Below are 16,848 nucleotides of genomic sequence, written 5' to 3'. Positions count from 1 at the left end.
CATCAAAGAGGAGTTTATAGGGGGCTTGCTCATCACCCCAAAGGGTTAGAGTCCATGGTCATTATGGTGGGAACATGGAAGCAGCAGGACAGAGACAGTTAACTGGAAATGGTGCTGGCATTTGAAACCTTAAAGCCAACCTCAGTGACACACGTCCTTCAACAAGGCCACACCTCTGAATCCTTCTCAAACATTCTCAGAGCATCCCACTGGGTCTCACCTGTAGACCAGGCAGACTAGCCCTGAGCTTGCAGTGGTCCTTGTGACATAAACAACAATTAACTCCTGAAAAATAAAGGAGATACAACTACTGACACACAGAAGTACAACCAGCCAGGCAGTGGTGTGCATGCCTTTGCCTTAAATCCCTGCACTTGGAATGCAGAGACAAGCAGATTTGAGTGTGAGGCCAGCCTGGTCTACAGAGTGAGTTCCAGGAAAGGCTCCAAAGCTACAGAGAAACCCTGTCTCAGGGGGAATAAAAAAAGTACAACCAGAATATTCAGGTTAGATGTACTGTCCCTTATCTATATTTTACCCTCTTTCCCACATACCTCCCTTCCCTTGAGGCAAGGTTTCCCTCCATAGGCTAGTCTGCCTCATATTCATGGGATATCCTACCTCAGCTATGTATCTTAGCCTGGACTACACAGTGAAATGCAATCTTTTTATTTTATTTTTTCTCCGAGACAGGTTATTAGCTATGAAGCCTGACAGGACCTCTGTAAATGCCTGATGTGGTGTCACATCTATAAACAGCACTCCGAAATGACATGAGAGCTGGAGACAGGAGAATCGCCAGGAAGCCCACAGGCCAGTTAACCTGGGGCAGAAAGCGCAGCAGCAACAAAAGATCCTGCCTTAGGGAGATGGCTCAGAGGTTAAGAGCACTGGCTGCTCTTCCAGGAGTCCTTAGTTCAATTCCCAGCAACCACATGATGGCTCTAAACCATCTATAATGAGATCTGGCGCCTTCTTCTGGACTGTAGGCATACATGCAGGTAGAACACTGTATACATAATAAATCCAAAAAATAATAAATAAATAAATAAATAAGTGAAAAGAAGCTGGACAGTGCTGGCGTAAGTCTTTAAATCGCAGCACTTGGGAGACAGAGGCAGATGGGTGTCTGAATTTGAGGCCAGCCTGGTTTACAGAGGGAGTTCCAGGTCAGCCAGGGCTACACTTGTCTCAAAAACAAAGCAAAAAAAAAAAAAAAAGTGAAAAAAAAACTTCTAGAAAATTGTCTTTGGACCTCCACAAGCACAGCATGGCACAAAAGCACTCACTTACAGACTTATATGAACATACACAATATAAAAATATATGTAGGCCGGGCGGTGGTGGCGCACGCCTTTAATCCCAGCACTCGGGAGGCAGAGGCAGGCGGATCTCTGTGAGTTCGAGACCAGCCTGGTCTACAGAGCTAGTTCCAGGACAGGCTCCAAAGCCACAGAGAAACCCTGTCTCGAAAAACCAAAAAAAAAAAAAAAAATATGTATATATATTTTGGAGACAATGATCTCACTAAGCATATCTGCCTGCCTCTGCCTCTTGAGTGCTGGGGCGCCACCATGACCAGCTCTAAAAATACATTTAAAATTATTCAAATTCTTTATAAAAAAAAATCAAAAACCCGTCTCAAAAACTTGCAAATCTCCTTCCCCTTGGGGCCGGAGATCAACAATAGTGTGTTGTAATATGATAGCCAAATGCTTTACAGTGTTTTGCAGGGTGGGGGACGAAAATGACAACACACATTTAGCTTGCCAGCCTTCCTAAGTGTCATGGGCAATTCTACTAGAGTTAAAGAAGAAAATCACTTCCTGGGGCAGAGTTGTCTCAGCAGCTTCCGGGAGGAGGAGAAAGAAAAAAAGAAGCCACTCAGTTTAAGCCTGAAAAGACAAGTGGCCACATGGTGAGGACAGGAGGTTCAGGAAGAGAGAGAAGCCCCACTGTTAGGGAACTCCTGCTTGGAACAGAGGTAGAAGAGGCATAGTTACTCTTTCCTGGTAATACAGAAAATCAGGATGAATTCCAAAGCAACGTCGCTGTGCCTGTGAGCTACTGCCTGGATGAGGTTCCTTTATTTTCTCTGAGACAGGGTTTCTCTGTGTATCTCTGGCTGTCCTAGAACTCACTCTATAGACACACTATAGAACTCACGAACTCACAGAGATCTGTCTCCCTCTGCCTCCTGAGTGCTGGGATTAAAGGCTAAATACTTTTTTTAATGAAACATTTTGGTCTACACTAAATCTGGAATTATATTTATTTATTTATTAGTTTTTGAGATGGATTCTCATGTACCTTGGAAATGACACTCAGGATGCAGAAGAGGGAGTGCAGTCAGGGATACATATCAGGACCCCGTGACTTCCCAAGAAGACTAACGTTTTAATCACATCCCAAGGAAGAATTTTTATTTTAAAAAATTATTGTGTGTGTGTGTTGCTGTGCATCTTTTGCATGCCCAGAGCCTGTGATGGCCAAAAGAGAGTGTAAGATCAAGCTTCTGCAACTGGACTCACAAGTAGTGAGTTCCTTGTGGGTGCTGGCAATCAGCTGTATCTCTGGAAGAGCAGCCAGTGTCAGTCAGTGCCATCTCTCCAGCAGGGCAGATCTCTCTGTCTCTCTCTCTCTCTCTCATACAGAGTCTCTCATCGTGTTATTCTGGTTGGTCCTGAACTCGCTTTGTAGAGGTTTGTCTCAAAAACTCACAGAGATCTCAAGGTCCAAATCAGGAGCAGAAGGAGAGAGAGCACGAGCAAGGAACTCAGGACCCCGAGGGGTGCACCCACACACTGAGACAATGGGGATGTTCTATCGGGAACTCACCAAGGCCAGCTGGCCTGGGTCTGAAAAAGCCTGGGATAAAACCGGACTCGCTGAACATAGCGGACAATGAGGACTACTGAGAACTCAAGAACAATGGCAATGGGTTTCTGATCCTACTGCACGCACTGGCTTTGTGGGAGCCTAGGCAGTTTGGATGCTCACCTTACTAGACCTGGATGGAGGTGGGTGGTCCTTGGGCTTCCCACAGGGCAGGGAACCCTGATCGCTCTTTGGGCTGACGAGGGAGGGGGACTTGATTGGGAGAGGGGGAGGGAAATGGGAGGCGGTGGCCGGGAAGAGATAGAAATCTTTAATAAATAAATAAATAAGCAACCAAAAAAAAAAAAACCTCACAGAGACCCACCTGCCTCTGCTGGGACTAAAGGCCAGGCCAGATGTTGTTCTGAAGTCGTGTAGCTGAAAAGTACATAAATCTAGCTCCAACACTGCTTTCAATTTAAAATCTCCATGCTCTAGACATTTGTGGTGTCACAAGCCATTGAATCCCCATTCTTGGGAAGCAGAGGCAAGCAGAACTCTGAGTTTGAGAACTCTTCTACAGAATGAGTTCCAGCACAGCCAGGGGGACACAGAGAAACCCTGTCTCAAACAAACAAACAAACAAATAAATAAAAATCTCCCACGGACACGGTTCATCTGTGTAGAGTAGGGACAAGAGCAATTTTCAACTCTGATCCAGTCCCGCGTCCATCAGTAGGTTCCCCGGACACAACTCCTCAAGGCTGTCCAGGGTGGTGAGCAAGGGATAGGTGCGCAGAGAGGGGAGGTGGTGTCAAAGAGCCTAATGCTAGGCGGGCGGTGGTGGTGCACGCCTTTAATCCCAGCACTCGGGAGGCAGAAGCAGGCGGATCTCTGTGCCTGGTCTACAAGTGCTAGTTCCAGGACAGGCTCCAAAACCACAGAGAAACCCTGTCTCGAAAAACCAAAATAAATAAATAAATAAATAAAAAATAAAATAGCCTAATGCTGAATCCACAATTTTAATGAATACCCTAAATCCAGACAGAGCAGCGTATTTAAGTCCCTTTTTTTATGTCTCCCTGCTCACCTAGTTTTAAATGGACAAACAGGCGATACCAGCGAGAAGGGAAGCGAGAACAAACAATCTCCTTAACCGCCTTTCCAGTTGGCTGTGCAAATACTACAAGGACCACAATGCCGCGCGGCGCCAGCTAATCAGTCGCGTGTTGCTGCGCAAACGCAGTGAGATCCAGCGGCTCGAGTCCGGAACGACTACAAGCCCCAGCAGGAGACGACAGCACACACGGACGAGTCGGCGACGCTAGTGCGGGACCAAGAGCCTCCGCGAGCAAGATGGCCGCTCCCGAGACCCAGGTCGAGGGGCGCCGGCACTGAGTCCGGACCCGCGCGCCCTTCCTCCAGCCTTGCGCCCCCACAAAGACCTCGCGCTTCTCGCCATCAAATCCCCATGGATTATTCTCGCTGTGGTCGCGAGGCCGTTCCAATAGAGCCTTAGTTGGCCCAGGGAGAGAACTCTGGCACAGCGCTGCTCTGAGCTGGAACCTCAGGGAGCAGCAACAGGTGCGACACTGACTGCTCCATGCTTGTGGGTGCGGGGAGGCGAGGCCTCCCCCGGGGCCGCTACCTCTGCTGGTTGCTGTGTGCTTTCACCTTGAAGCTCTGGTAAGTGGGTACCGAGGGAGGAAAAGGGGGCGCGCAGGCGGACCCAATGGTCCTCGCCCCTATGAACCCGGACTGCTCAGCCACTGAAGTGGGTGTGCCCCGTGTTCTGCGTTCTCACCGATGTTCTCACCCCCTTTTCCTGTCTGCAGTGAAGCAGAGGCTCCCTTGCGCGAGGAGAAGCTGTCAGGTGTGTGATTGCCCGGGAACCCCGTACCTCTCTAGTTTGTTTTGATTTTGAATGTCTTTTTTTTTTTTTTTTTTTTTTTAGTGTAGCAAGAGCACAGATAGAAAAGGAAGCGCCACATTGAATGAGGGCAAGCGCTGTGCTGGGAAGCTGGATGGGTAGACCCTTAGAGAGAAATGTTACTTTCTTTTTTTTTTTTTTGAGAAATGTTTTTGAATAGTCTTCGGCTGGCCATTTTTCTCTCTCTCCTTTTAGTGAGCACCTCAACTTCGCCATGTTGGCTGGTGGAAGAGTTTGTGGTGACTGAAGAGTGTACTCCGTGTTCTAACTTCCAGATTGTGAGTTTTTTGCTTATTTTGGTGTTCTGCCCGCATGTACGTCTGTGTGAGGGTGTCGGGTCCCCTGGTACCGAAGTTACAGACAGTTGTGAGCTGCCATGTGGATGCTGGGAATTGAACCCTCGTCCTCTGGAAGAGCAGCCAGTGCTTTTAGACACTGGGCCATCTCTCCAGTCCCCAAGTATTTGTTTTTGTTTTTCAAACAGGGTTTCACTGTGTAGCCTTAGATGTCCTGGAACTCTGTAGAGCAGGCTGGCCTCGAACTCACAGAGATCCACCTGTCTCTGCCTTCTAGGACTAAAGGTGTGTGTGATACAGTAGACAGGAGTTTTCCTTACCTTCTAGATTGTGGCCTTCCTAATTATGTCACCACCGTCCACATCAGGGCTCTCCACCAGCTGGTTGCTGCCCACTGCCGCAGGCCCTTTTTGAATATCATCAGGTCTTCTGTTTCTTCTACTCCTCCTCCCTAACGTGTGGTTTTGGACCTTTCCTTTGGCAGAAAACTACGCCTGAGTGTGGTTCTACGGGCTATGTGGAGAAAATCACATGCCGCTCCTCTAAAAGGAACGAATTCAAAAGGTAAGGACCGCTTCTCTGCTTTGAGGTGACCTGATCCCCTTACCATAGGTAGCCCTCTCCTGGCTGCGGTGCAGTTTGACACACAGGAAAGAGGAGGGGATTTGAGCCAAATTACTCCTAACTCCTAGTCTTCAGCTCTATGTCATTAGCCATGTTTTCTGATCAAATAGTTTGGCCAGGTGAAGAATATAGCTCATTGGTAGACTACTTGCCTAGTATGTATGAGGCCGAGTCTAATCTGCAGCGTTGCTTAAAAGGAAAATAAAGGTTCAGGAGATGGGGGCATATCGTGCCTTGAATCCCAGCACTCAGGAGATAGGCTTAGCTCTCTGAGTTCAAGACAGCTTGGTCTCGATAGGGAGCTCAGGTCAGCCAAGACTGCGGAGTGATTGTTAAATAAATAGCTGAGCCAGATGGAATGACGCACGTCTTTCTAAGAGAGAAATTAGATGTCATGGTAGGTAGAGGAATTTCCTGCCAAACCTGAGAACCTGAGGGACTGGAGCGGTGACGCAGAGGTTAAAAGCACTTACTACTCTTGCAGAGGACCTGACTCAGTTCCCAACACCCACATAGTCTGTAACTCCTGTTCCAGGGTATCTAGCACCCTCTTCTGGCCTTGTTGGGCACCAGGTACACATATGGTACATATACATACATACAAGAAAGCAGTCAGATATAAAATAAATAAATCTTTAAAAAACAACAACTTGAGTTTGATACTCAGAACCCAGATGGTAGATGTACAGAACTCACTCCAGCAAGGTGTCTTCTCACTGTCTGCCCTATGGGATGGGGAGAAGATGGCAACCTCTTCTTTTATGAGTGTGCACACACAGCCTAACAAAAAAGTAGGCTTTTTGAGGTATGGGGGGGGGGTCAAGACAGGGTTGCTCTATGTAAACAGTCTTGGCTGTCCTGGAACTCAACTTACTCAGTTGACCAGGCTGACCTTGAACTCACAGAGGTTCCCCTGCCTCTGCCTCTGGAGTGCTGTGCTGGGACTAAAGGTGCACCACCACACCTGACTTTATTTGTTTTATTTTAGTAATCAAATTGGTTAATACCACTTTAAAGCGTGACTGACTCCAGTTTCCCTTCTGTTTGGATAGCGTCTTGGGTAGGCTGAAGTAGTGGACAGTAGTTAAGAGAGACTGGCTGCTTCTGTGAATGACTGTCCTTCTTCTGCCCTCAGCTGCCGGTCAGCTCTGATGGAACAGCGCCTGTTCTGGAAGTTTGAAGGCACCATGGTGGGTGTGGCTTTAGTCTTCGCGTGCCTTGTCATCCTTCGTCAGCGACAGCTGGACAGAAAGGCTCTTGAGAAAGTCCGGAAGCAAATTGAATCCATATAGCCGAATTCCACTGTATTATGCCGGGTATTATGGACTGTATCTCAGATGGAGAAGGGCCAGTGGGCTAATTTGCACTCATATGCCTATGGTAGTAGCACCTTTCCCTGACTTCCAGACCATTAATGAGCACAATAAAAAGTAAAGTAGAGCCGGGCATAGTGGCACACACTTGTAACCGCAGCCCTTGAGAGAGTGAGGCAGGAGGATCCTGGGTAAATTTATAGGTAGGCTAGCCTGAGCTACATAACAAGACTGTCTCTAAAAAGCAAAAAAAAATAATAAAAGAGTAACACAATTTCCTTCCCTATGATAGTTTGGTGTGGGGGGACTGGGTGTGGTGGCACATCCCTTGAATCCCAAACTTGGGTGACAGGCAAATCTCTGAGTTCAAGGCCAGCTTTTCTACACAAGGAGCTCCCAGCCAGCCAAGGATATGTAGTGAGACTACATCTCAAAAAAATTAAATTAAGAGGTAGGTGAGTTTGCTTAGTGATTAAGAGTACTTGCTGCTCGTAGGATCTGGATTCCGTTGCTAGCATCCCAATCAGGTGATTTACATCCACTTGTAATTCTAACATCAGGAGATCTGATGCACTGCAGTCTCTGGGTACCTGCAGGTAAGCAGTGCGCAAACTCATACAGAAATAGACAGATATTCACAGGAAAACGAATAAATCCTTTTTTTTAAATTTTTTTTAGTTTGTTTTATTTATTTATTTATTTTTGTTTTTTTTTTTTTTTTTTTTTTTGGTTTTTCGAGACAGGGTTTCTCTGTGGCTTTGGAGCCTGTCCTGGAACTAGCTCTGTAGACCAGGCTGGTCTCGAACTCACAGAGATCCGCCTGCCTCTGCCTCCCGAGTGCTGGGATTAAAGGCGTGCGCCACCATCGCCCGGCTTATTTTTGGTTTTTCGAGACAGGGTTTCTCTGTGGTTTTGGAGCCTGTCCTGGAACTAGCTCTTGTAGACCAGGCTGGCCTCAAACTCACAGAGATCCACCTGACTCTGCCTCCCAAGTGCTGGGATTAAAGGCGTGCGCCACCACCGCCCGGCCAATCCTTTTTAAAAATTTTCCCCATGTGTATAAGAGACTGCATGTATGTTTGTGCACTCTGCCTGTCAGTGCCCTTGGAGGGCAGGAGAGGATGCCAGGTCCTGTGCTGCCGCACGGCACAGGGCATCGAACACTGGTCCAACAAGTGCTCTGAACCACTGAACCACTTCAGCCCCAAAGTGAAATACGTCTTTTTAAAAAAATAATCTGAGCCGGGTGGTGGTAGGGAATGGTGATTTATCAGATAACAATTCTCTTCCTTCTTTTACTCTTAAATTTTTTTTTAGATTTATTTATCTTGTATTTTATTTGTGTAATTGGTTTACCTGCGTGCGCATGCACCATGTGTCTGCCTGGTATCCTCAGGTCAGAAGAGGATGTCGGGTCCCCTAAACTGGAATTGTAGATGGCTTTGAGTTGCCATGTAAGTACTAGGAGTGGAACTCAGGTCCTCTGCATGAACAACAAATGTTCTTAACCACTGATTCATCTTCCCAGGCTCAATCATTTACTCTTATTTAAAATTTCTGGGCTGCCGGGCGGTGGTGGCGCACGCCTTTAATCCCAGCACTCGGGAGGCAGAGGCAGGCGGATCTCTGTGAGATCGAGACCAGCCTGGTCTACAAGAGCTAGTTCCAGGACAGGCTCCAAAGCCACAGAGAAACCCTGTCTCGAAAAACCAAAAAAAAAAAAAAAAAAAATTTCTGGGCTGGTAAAGTGGCTTAGGTGTTAGAGTGCTTGGTGCTGCGGCTGGAAAGATGGCTCCGCAATTATGAGAACTTGCTGCTTTTCCAGAGGATTTTGTTTAGTTCCAGTACTTGTGTCTGGCAGAGCTCACAACTGCCAGCTCCAGGGATCCATTGCCCTCTATGGACACCCACACGTACGCACATAGATACATACATAAACATTTTGACAGTGGTGGCACACTTCTTTAGTCCTGGCACTTGTGAGACAGAGGCAGGCAGATCTCTTGAGTTCAAGGCCAGCCTGGTCTACAGAGCAAGTTTTGAGACAGCCAGGCTACACAGAGAAACCTGTCTCCAAACAACAATTCAAGAAGTGTTTGCTTCATAGGCCTAAGACATGAGTTTGAAGTCCCTAGACTGCATAGTGAGAGGAAAGAAAGCTAAAAAGTTGCCATGAGCCAGGAGATGCTGGTGCACAGCTTTAATCCCAGCACCGGGAGGCAGAGGCAGGCGGATCTCTGTTAGAGTGAGTTCTAGTGAGCAACCCTGTCTCGAATAATCAAAAAAGTTGCCCCTGACCTTCACACGAGTATTAGACATAAAATAATACTTATATATCATACTTATATACAGTAATAAAAAGCTAAGCTGAATGTGGTCCTTCATACTTGTAGTACTAGCACTTGGGAGGGAACCAGAGTTTGAGACCAGTTTAGGCTCTAGAGTAGGAACTTGTCTGAAGCAGTAAAATTTTCTGGGATTGAATTTTAGCTAGAAAGTTTATTTGAGTCAAAACTTGCTTCCCGTTAGTCCCCTCCTCAAAGAAGAAATCACAAATATAGGAGAGAAGTGTATGAGAAGCCCTGCCATGTAAGCAGCCTGGCCTCTGTGGATCTGTGGAATCTTGAGTGAGTTAGAACTCCAGGGTATGGACGCCTAAACGGGAATTCCAGATGGAATAGTCAGGGAAGCCTCTGGGTTCTTGTGTGATTGGAAAGGCTTACATCTCATCTGCATGCAGCATCCCTCTGATCTGCCCAGTCGGTCTGTTCCTCGTCCCCAGCTTTAACTGTGTCTTCGTAGAACCATTTGCAGCTGGGACTTCAGGCAGTCCCCCCTCCAGTTGGGACTTCACCGCTGGAATCTCTGGGCTTTCTGTCATGTCCTTATGAGTCAAGATATTTCTGGAAATCACTGAGGAGAAAACATGGTACATCATTTGTGCATGTGGGAGACTCACCAAGAGTATTCCCACTGTTGGATTGTTTTAGAGAATCCTTTTCTGGCTTCTTACCTCCATGAGGCTGGTAAGCCTTAGGTCTGCCTTCTGGTTGACCCTGGAAGGGGCTGAAGCTGGGCAGGATGATGAGAGCCAGTGAAAAGAGGAGAATCTGAAAGGAGCAAGGGGGCATAGGGGCGTTGGGGACAGCAGAGGAGGAGACAGCATCAACAGTGTCAGTACAGTTATCAGGGTTTGGGAAACAGGGCTAGGTAGTGGGGGTATTAGGTGAAAGTGTGGAAGATGGCGGGGGAGAAGGGGGGAGAGAAGTACCAGAACACAGGTACTGGTCTGGGCAGCTCTGCTGGAGGTCTGAGCAGTGAGCATCTGTAACTGATGGACCTGTGCCACCAAGGAGCTAGGAGAAGAATGGAGAGTTAGCCCAAGTTCTTACAGCTTGCCTGGAGCTGCATCCTCCCTCCGGACACTGCTTCTACTTACGTGTTCTGCCTCTCCAGCTCCTGGACTTTTCTCTGTAGTTCCTGATTCTGTGCAGAACAGGCTGCCACTCTAGGGAGTATAGAGGAGACCATGCTTGACAGCTGGTCCCCTAAAATGCTTGCCTAGGTGAGGAAGGGGGCGGTGCCCAGACACACCTGCTCTCCAGCCCGCCTATGTATTCTTTCTTCCGCCGTCGGCTGTCCTGCGCTGACTGCTTGTTGCGGATTTTCCTCCTGACCTTCTTGAGTACTCGTTCCTCTGCCTAGATGCCCAGGGCGTGCAGAGCTGGGCCCTTAGCCTCCCTTAACTCCCCACTGCCCCTGCAAACCAGGCTCTTTGGAGGTTGAATGGAGTTCCTGGGATGGAACACCCTTTGGGGACAGTTCTTACCTTAGTGAGGGGCAGGTGAGAGGGCAGAGAAACCCCTTCTTGCCCCAGCAGATGCTTCTCTTCATCTGTCAGGAACAGACGTTGGCAGGACAGCTGGGAAGAGAGGCAGAAGATGAGCAGGGTCAAGGTTGCCTGCTTCCAGCACCCAGGCTGCCTCTCCACCCCCAGAACTCTTTCAGGAGAGGGGCTCCCATCTGTGCTGAGTGGCGAGTGAGTTCAGGGGCGGAAAGCTCATTCAGACGGCTCTGTGGCAAGCCAAAGGGCCTACCTGAAGCTGAGGAGGCAGAGTGAAGTTTTCTATCCACATAGAGAAACTTGACATTATTGAACAAGTCAGAGAGGGCCTGCTCTGCTCTGTGTCCCCAGACCTTGGGGCACTCAGAAGGCACTATGATGGGCTTTGTTGAATTTCCTTGTCAGGTAAATCATTTGGCTATTACCTTACATTTGGTGAAATATTTGGTTGCCTGTCAGCCACAGGGACGTGTGAATCATCAGGTTCTAAGCTCCAACTGTCAGTTCAAGCTGTGACTCCCAGACATGGAGTTTGTTTTTTTTTTTGTTTTGTTTTGTTTTGTTTTTCGAGACAGGGTTTCTCTGTGGCTTTGGAACCTGTCCTGGAACTAGCTGTGTAGACCAGGCTGGTCTCGAACTCACAGAGATCTGCCTCCCGAGTGCTGGGATTAAAGGCGTGCGCCACCACTGCCCGGCTCAGACACGGAGTTTGTAAGGACAGTTAGGCTGACCTCTCAAGCGAAGTGTGTGGGAAGGGTAGATGGTGTCTGGTTAAGCTTAGCCCGTCAGCTGAGGACCCTGCCTTCTCACTGGCATCCATTTATTTATGGTATGTGTGTGTGTTTGTGTCGTTCTGTGTGGGTGAGTTGTGTCCAGTGCACGTGTGGAGGTGTGTGTGTGTGTTTGTGTCGATCTGTGTGGACGAGCTTGTGCACGCGTGGAGGTGTGTGTTGTGTGTTGATCTGTGTGGATGAGCTTGTGCCCCAGTGCACGTGTGGAGGTGTGTGTGTGTTTGTGTCGATCTCTGTGGACAAGCTTGTGCACGCGTGGAGGTGTGTGTTGTGTGTTGATCTGTGTGGATGAGCTTGTGCCCCAGTGCACGTGTGGAGGTGTGTGTTTGTGTGTTGATCTGTGTGGACAAGCTTGTGCCCCAGTGCAGGTGTGGAGGTGTGTGTGTGTGTGTGTGTTGATCTGTGTGGAAGAGCTTGTGTCCAGTGCATGTGTGAAGGTCAAAAGATAACTCCCAGGAGTAGCTTTATTGCTTCAGTTTGGGATCAAACTGAAGTTGGCAGGTTTGGCAGCTAATGGCTAATGCCTTTGTCCAATAAGCCATCTTGCTGATCCTAGTATTTCTTTTTAAAAGATTTACACTTTGGAATTTTTTTTTATTTTTTTGGAGGTGGTTGGTTTTTGGAGATAGGGTCTTTCTGTATAGTCTTGACTGTCATGGAACTTGCTCTGTAGACCAGGATGACCTGGAACTCAAGAGATCTGCCTGCCTTTGCTTCCCGAGTATTGTTTGTTTTTTTTTTAATAATGTTTAATTTTATTTTATATTCATTGATTTGAAGGTGTCAGATCCCCTGGAACAGGGTTACAGACAGTTGTGAGCTGCCATGTGTGTGCTGGGAATTGAACCTGAGTCCTCTGGAAGAGCAGCCAGTGCTCTTAACTGCTCAGCCATCTCTCCAGCCCGTTTTTGTTTTTTTTTTTATGTTTTTGTGTTTTATCATTATTTTTAATTATGTGTGTGGGTGTTTGCTTGCATGCCTGGTGCTCACAGAAGCTGGAAGAGGATGTTGGATCCCTTGGAACTGGAGTTATAGACAATTGTGAGCTAGGACTTGAACTTGGGTCCCCTGGCAAAGCAGCTAGTGCTCTTAACTACTGAGCCAACACTCTGGTCCCTGGATTTTTTTTTTTTTTTGGGGGGAACAGGATGTTACTAGTAGACTAGGCTGGCCTTGAGTCTGTGGTCCTCTTCCTGCCCTGCCTCCGGAGCGCAGAGATTTCTGGTGTGCCACCACACCCAGCTTATGTTTCACTTAAGACTATCTTAGTCTGTAGCTGGTAAGATGGCTCAGCAGATAAAGCACTTGCCACACAAGACTCAAAGTCTGAGTTTAATCTTTGGAACCCACGTAGAGGAGGAAAGAGAGAACCAGTGCTACAAAGTTGTCCTCTGACCTCCACATAAGCCATGACACAGTGCACCTTCCTTCTCCCTCACTTGTATACACAATAATAAAAAACTTTTACAAGGGGGGCTGGAGAGATGGCTCAGTGGTTAAGAGCACTGACTACTCTTCCAGAGGTCCTGAGTTCAATTCCCAGCAACCACATGGTGGCTCACAGCCATCTATAATGAGACCTGGTGCCCCCTTCTGGCATGAGGGCACACATGGAAGGAATGCTGTACACATAATAAATAAATAAATCTTAAAAAAAAAAAGAATGTTCTGGCTGTGAATTAAAAAAAACTTTTACAAGGATAATTTGGTTTTTTACTTTGTGTGGTGTGTGTGTAAGAGTCAGAGAGATGTAGTTGCACATGTATGTGCGGGTGTGGCACACGTGACTAGAGGCCATAGTGGCAATACAGGTGTCCTGTTCTAGCACCCTCCACCTTTCCTCTGAGACTGAGTTTCTCACCAGACCTGGAGCTAGGCTGGCGCTCAGCAAGCCCCGTGAGCCCCCTGCTTCAGCCCCTCATGCCCACATAGTGATTGCTTTTTCTCACAGACCCATCTCAGCCTCTGGCTTTTGCTTTTGGATGGCCTTTGGCTGTTGGCTAAACCATTTCCTATTTCCTTTCCTGATCCTCCCCTTTTTCCTCCAAATGTTTTCATGGAATGTTTCTTCCAATCTCTCTAACCAAAATCTCTGAGGATGGAGCGCAGAGGGCTTTGTCTAAAAATAAAACAAGCACAAATCTTGTGCTGATCTACAAACCCCTAGCAAGGCTTCTGGTCCCAGCTTCAGGCACAGAGAGGAGCTTGGCCTGAGTTTGGCCTCTATTGGTCTGCCCAGCAGGTGTGAGCGTTAACCCATCTTGAGAAGATAGGGTGCTCTGCACATCACTGCAGCATTGGCCACGGGCAACTGTTCCAGTGCGAACACTTGCTACTGTTTCTCTATCACCCTGTCCTCATTAGTGGATTCCCAGGTGTCCTGTCCCAATTCCCTTTCCTGACCCAAGGCTGAGAGCAGCTCTGGTGCGTATAAGGGCACTCTATGTCTAGGTGTCTCTAGAGCTCTGACTGCAGCTTCCCTCATCACACTTAAGTGAGTCCTTATCACTCTGACCCCCGCCCCCATAGCTCTCCTCCCCACGCTTCCTTGTTCTTAGAATTGCTTGTTTCTCCTTGGCCTTCAAACCCACCAGCACCAAAAGTGGGACAAACCTGTTCCTCATTAGCTTCCCCTCCCTTTTCCCCTGTGCCCCCATTTATGTAAGGACACGTGTTCCGAGGAGCGCCAGTTCTAGCGGGTCTCACGACTTACCAGGGCGTCAGGAGCTGCTGGGGCTCCAGTGCTGGCTCGAGGCAGGATGTGTCTATGAGCCTCAGAGGGTAGCCCACTGACCGTGCAGGTCTCAGGCGCCATGAATTCAGAGCTCCATTGCTCTAAGGCGGATAGAGAGACAGGGAGGAATCAGCAGTGACTGGGCAGTGCACAGTTTGGGGACCTTCTCCCCTAAATCTCACGGCCAGGGCTGGGCCCAAAAGGGACACTGACCTATCTGGATGGAGATGAGTCCGAAGGCTGGCCCCGCTTCCTGCTGAGTGCTCTGCACGGCCCCTGCCTCATAGACAACCTCATAGAGGGCGGGGGAGTCGGGCGCCTGTGGGGCGGGGGAGCTAGGGTCCTCCGAGACACCACTGTCACTACCAGGAGCTGTTTCTGAGCAGTACACCATATTGGGATCAATGAAGAGGTTCAGGAGATCGTCAGGTTCGTTCTTCTGAAGGCCCTATAGAAGGAGAGTGTGAGTGTCCGAGAAAATTTTTGAAAGTCCTACTTGACATTAGTCTTGCATCCTTTATGCTTCAATTTTGGTGTTTTTCCTTCTTAGACGTATGTATGAACATAGTTAAAGTTCATATCTATTTTGTGGGCTCTTAGCAGACCTCTTTCCTTGTGAGAACTGAAGCCACTTAAGGCTTAATCTCATTCCCACTTGGATTCAACAAACTCACTCGGCCCCAGCCCCTCGCCCCTCCTCATCTCCCAGTCTCGCGGGCCCTGATCTTGAAGCCTAAGCCATCAGAACCTTTGACGGAGGACAGTCGAGCCCCAGCTCCAGGAAGGATCCTGTTGAGAAGATATCTTCTGGGGGCTCCAGCAACTCAGGGCACCCGGACTCCATGCTTCTGTAGGAAGGTAGTGGGGGTAGTGGGATGGTTATAGAAAGTAGGAGGCGGCTGTCCCAAGCTTCTGGCTCCCGTGCATTCTCCGCTTACATGCAGAGCCCCTCGCAAAAGTTCAGTTCGGGCTCATGCAAACAACCCTCTAGGTATTACCTGGGTTTTGTTCGGAGAGCTTTGCCCTGCCAAACCAACCTAGCCCGCTGAAGTCCAAAACACTACACCTTTTCTTTCCTCCAGGATCTTGTATCCTGGTCCTGCCCAGTCAAGCCCCGCCTACTCCGTCCATGGAGTTTGGGGGAGGGGAGGGGGGCTGGGTTGCACCTGTCCAGGAACCATTGTCGCGACCTGGATCTGAGAGTAGCATTAAGGCGCTGCCCAAATGCAAACTGAAATAAGATTATAGGCACCCACGCCCCTTTTGTCAGAGTCCCCCAGTGCTAACAGATCTTGCTGAGGGCTTGATGTCTCTCAGCAAAGAGCTGCGATGGGAGTGACAAGCACACGGGATACCTGAGCTTTCTATTTCGAAGGCACAGTCTTTATAAGAGGGAAACAAACCATTTTAGGGTAGAGAACCAAGCCAAGATTTGGAGGCGCCCCCGCCCCGTCCACCCCATAGCCGCGTGGCACTCTTCTACCCGTGAATCCTAATTGGACATTGACGATTTACGGCAGGGCTTCCAGCCAATAGCGGACTACTTCGAGGCCCACGCCCTCGTGATTGGCGACAAAAGACCAACAGAGGGGTCGCAGAAGTTTGGCAGAGGCTCCCGGTTCCAGCAAGAAACCATTGTAGGAAAGTTGAGTGGAAACTTACGGGCTGAGGGTAAAAGTCTCTGGATTTGGGTTTGTTTATCTTCCGATTTCGAGGTCCCAAGTTATTTCTTACGCAGACAGTACCTGTACCCCGTGGACCAGACCTCCACCTCCTGGCAGCTAGTTGCGCAATCGCGGCCATGTGAATCTGCGAACCACGCCACACACTGCAGCACTCTGGGGACCCTGTTAACCCACGCAGGGACGCAGGGCAGGAAAACTGCCACGCATTATCCAAACGTTTGTTTTTTGTTTGGGGTCTTATTATTTTCCTATAATTACTGGTTATATGTTTTGTTTTGCGTTTTGAAATTGGAGTGAGGAAGTCATATTGCCCAGGGCGGCCTCCTGATAGTGAGTATATCAGTGTTGCTCGAAAGCTGTCCTGGTGTAGGAGTTCACGCCTGTAATCTCATCGCAGGAGTGTCCCTGAGGTTGCTGTGAGCCTGGGCTACAGAAGATCCTGTCTCAAAAACAAAAACTGACAAAACGCAAGAACAGTGTATCTAGTGATATGTCCAATAAATTCTACCTGTCTTCACGTTTCACTTAAAGCTGTCTTCTGAGGAGCAGGAACTATGAGATGGTGGAACACTGTAAGAAAGTTGAAGATGTGAGGATTCGTCTTTTAACTTTTAATCTAGTTAGCAGAGCCACCAGCGTGTTCACAGTACACACAGTTTGCTACAGAAAGTGGTTTGGATGTGTCCCTGCCTACTGCCTTGAGGTAGGTATGAGGTGTTGATTCAAATTTGATACACCTGGTTTATCTCAGGTCAAGTTGTGAGATCTTGTTTGTTTATTTGAAAAAGGGTCTCACTGTGTCTTCTGGTCTTGT

The 16,848-nt window shown here is 48.3% G+C and overlaps 2 protein-coding genes across 4 annotated transcripts; one reads left to right on the top strand and one right to left on the bottom strand.

Annotated features, from left to right (window-relative positions):
• Window positions 1-4,104: 4,104 nt before the first annotated feature.
• Window positions 4,105-7,652, top strand: Jtb (jumping translocation breakpoint). 2 transcript variants are annotated; one of them, XM_075978313.1, is made up of 6 exons: window positions 4,105-4,503; window positions 4,653-4,690; window positions 4,772-4,868; window positions 4,899-5,025; window positions 5,528-5,607; window positions 6,803-7,652. In XM_075978313.1, the coding sequence occupies exons 3-6, from the start codon at window positions 4,864-4,866 to the stop codon at window positions 6,957-6,959; spliced, it is 369 nt and encodes a 122-aa protein (XP_075834428.1). In that variant the 5' UTR covers window positions 4,105-4,503; window positions 4,653-4,690; window positions 4,772-4,863; the 3' UTR covers window positions 6,960-7,652. The 2 variants fall into 2 exon arrangements, with proteins under 2 accessions (XP_075834428.1, XP_075834427.1); XM_075978312.1 differs by lacking the exon at window positions 4,772-4,868 and having other exon boundaries at window positions 4,107-4,503; window positions 4,943-5,025.
• A 2,047-nt stretch (window positions 7,653-9,699) lies between these two features.
• Creb3l4 (cAMP responsive element binding protein 3 like 4) lies at window positions 9,700-15,454 on the bottom strand. 2 transcript variants are annotated; one of them, XM_075978311.1, is made up of 10 exons: window positions 15,416-15,454; window positions 15,098-15,197; window positions 14,563-14,797; window positions 14,329-14,450; window positions 10,810-10,902; window positions 10,575-10,681; window positions 10,420-10,488; window positions 10,252-10,336; window positions 9,994-10,090; window positions 9,700-9,893 (listed from the first exon to the last, which is right to left on the bottom strand). In XM_075978311.1, exons 2-10 carry the CDS (start codon window positions 15,191-15,193, stop codon window positions 9,700-9,702), a joined length of 1,098 nt encoding a protein of 365 aa, XP_075834426.1. In that variant the 5' UTR covers window positions 15,194-15,197; window positions 15,416-15,454. The 2 variants fall into 2 exon arrangements, with proteins under 2 accessions (XP_075834426.1, XP_075834425.1); XM_075978310.1 differs by having other exon boundaries at window positions 15,348-15,425.
• Between the last annotated feature and the right edge of the window lie 1,394 nt (window positions 15,455-16,848).

Source organism: Microtus pennsylvanicus, chromosome 7 (assembly GCF_037038515.1).
Source record: "Microtus pennsylvanicus isolate mMicPen1 chromosome 7, mMicPen1.hap1, whole genome shotgun sequence".
In the NCBI taxonomy this organism is placed as follows: domain Eukaryota; kingdom Metazoa; phylum Chordata; class Mammalia; order Rodentia; family Cricetidae; genus Microtus; species Microtus pennsylvanicus.
The sequence above is the reverse complement of the archived record's forward strand: the minus strand, read 5'-3'. Positions and strand labels throughout refer to the sequence as shown.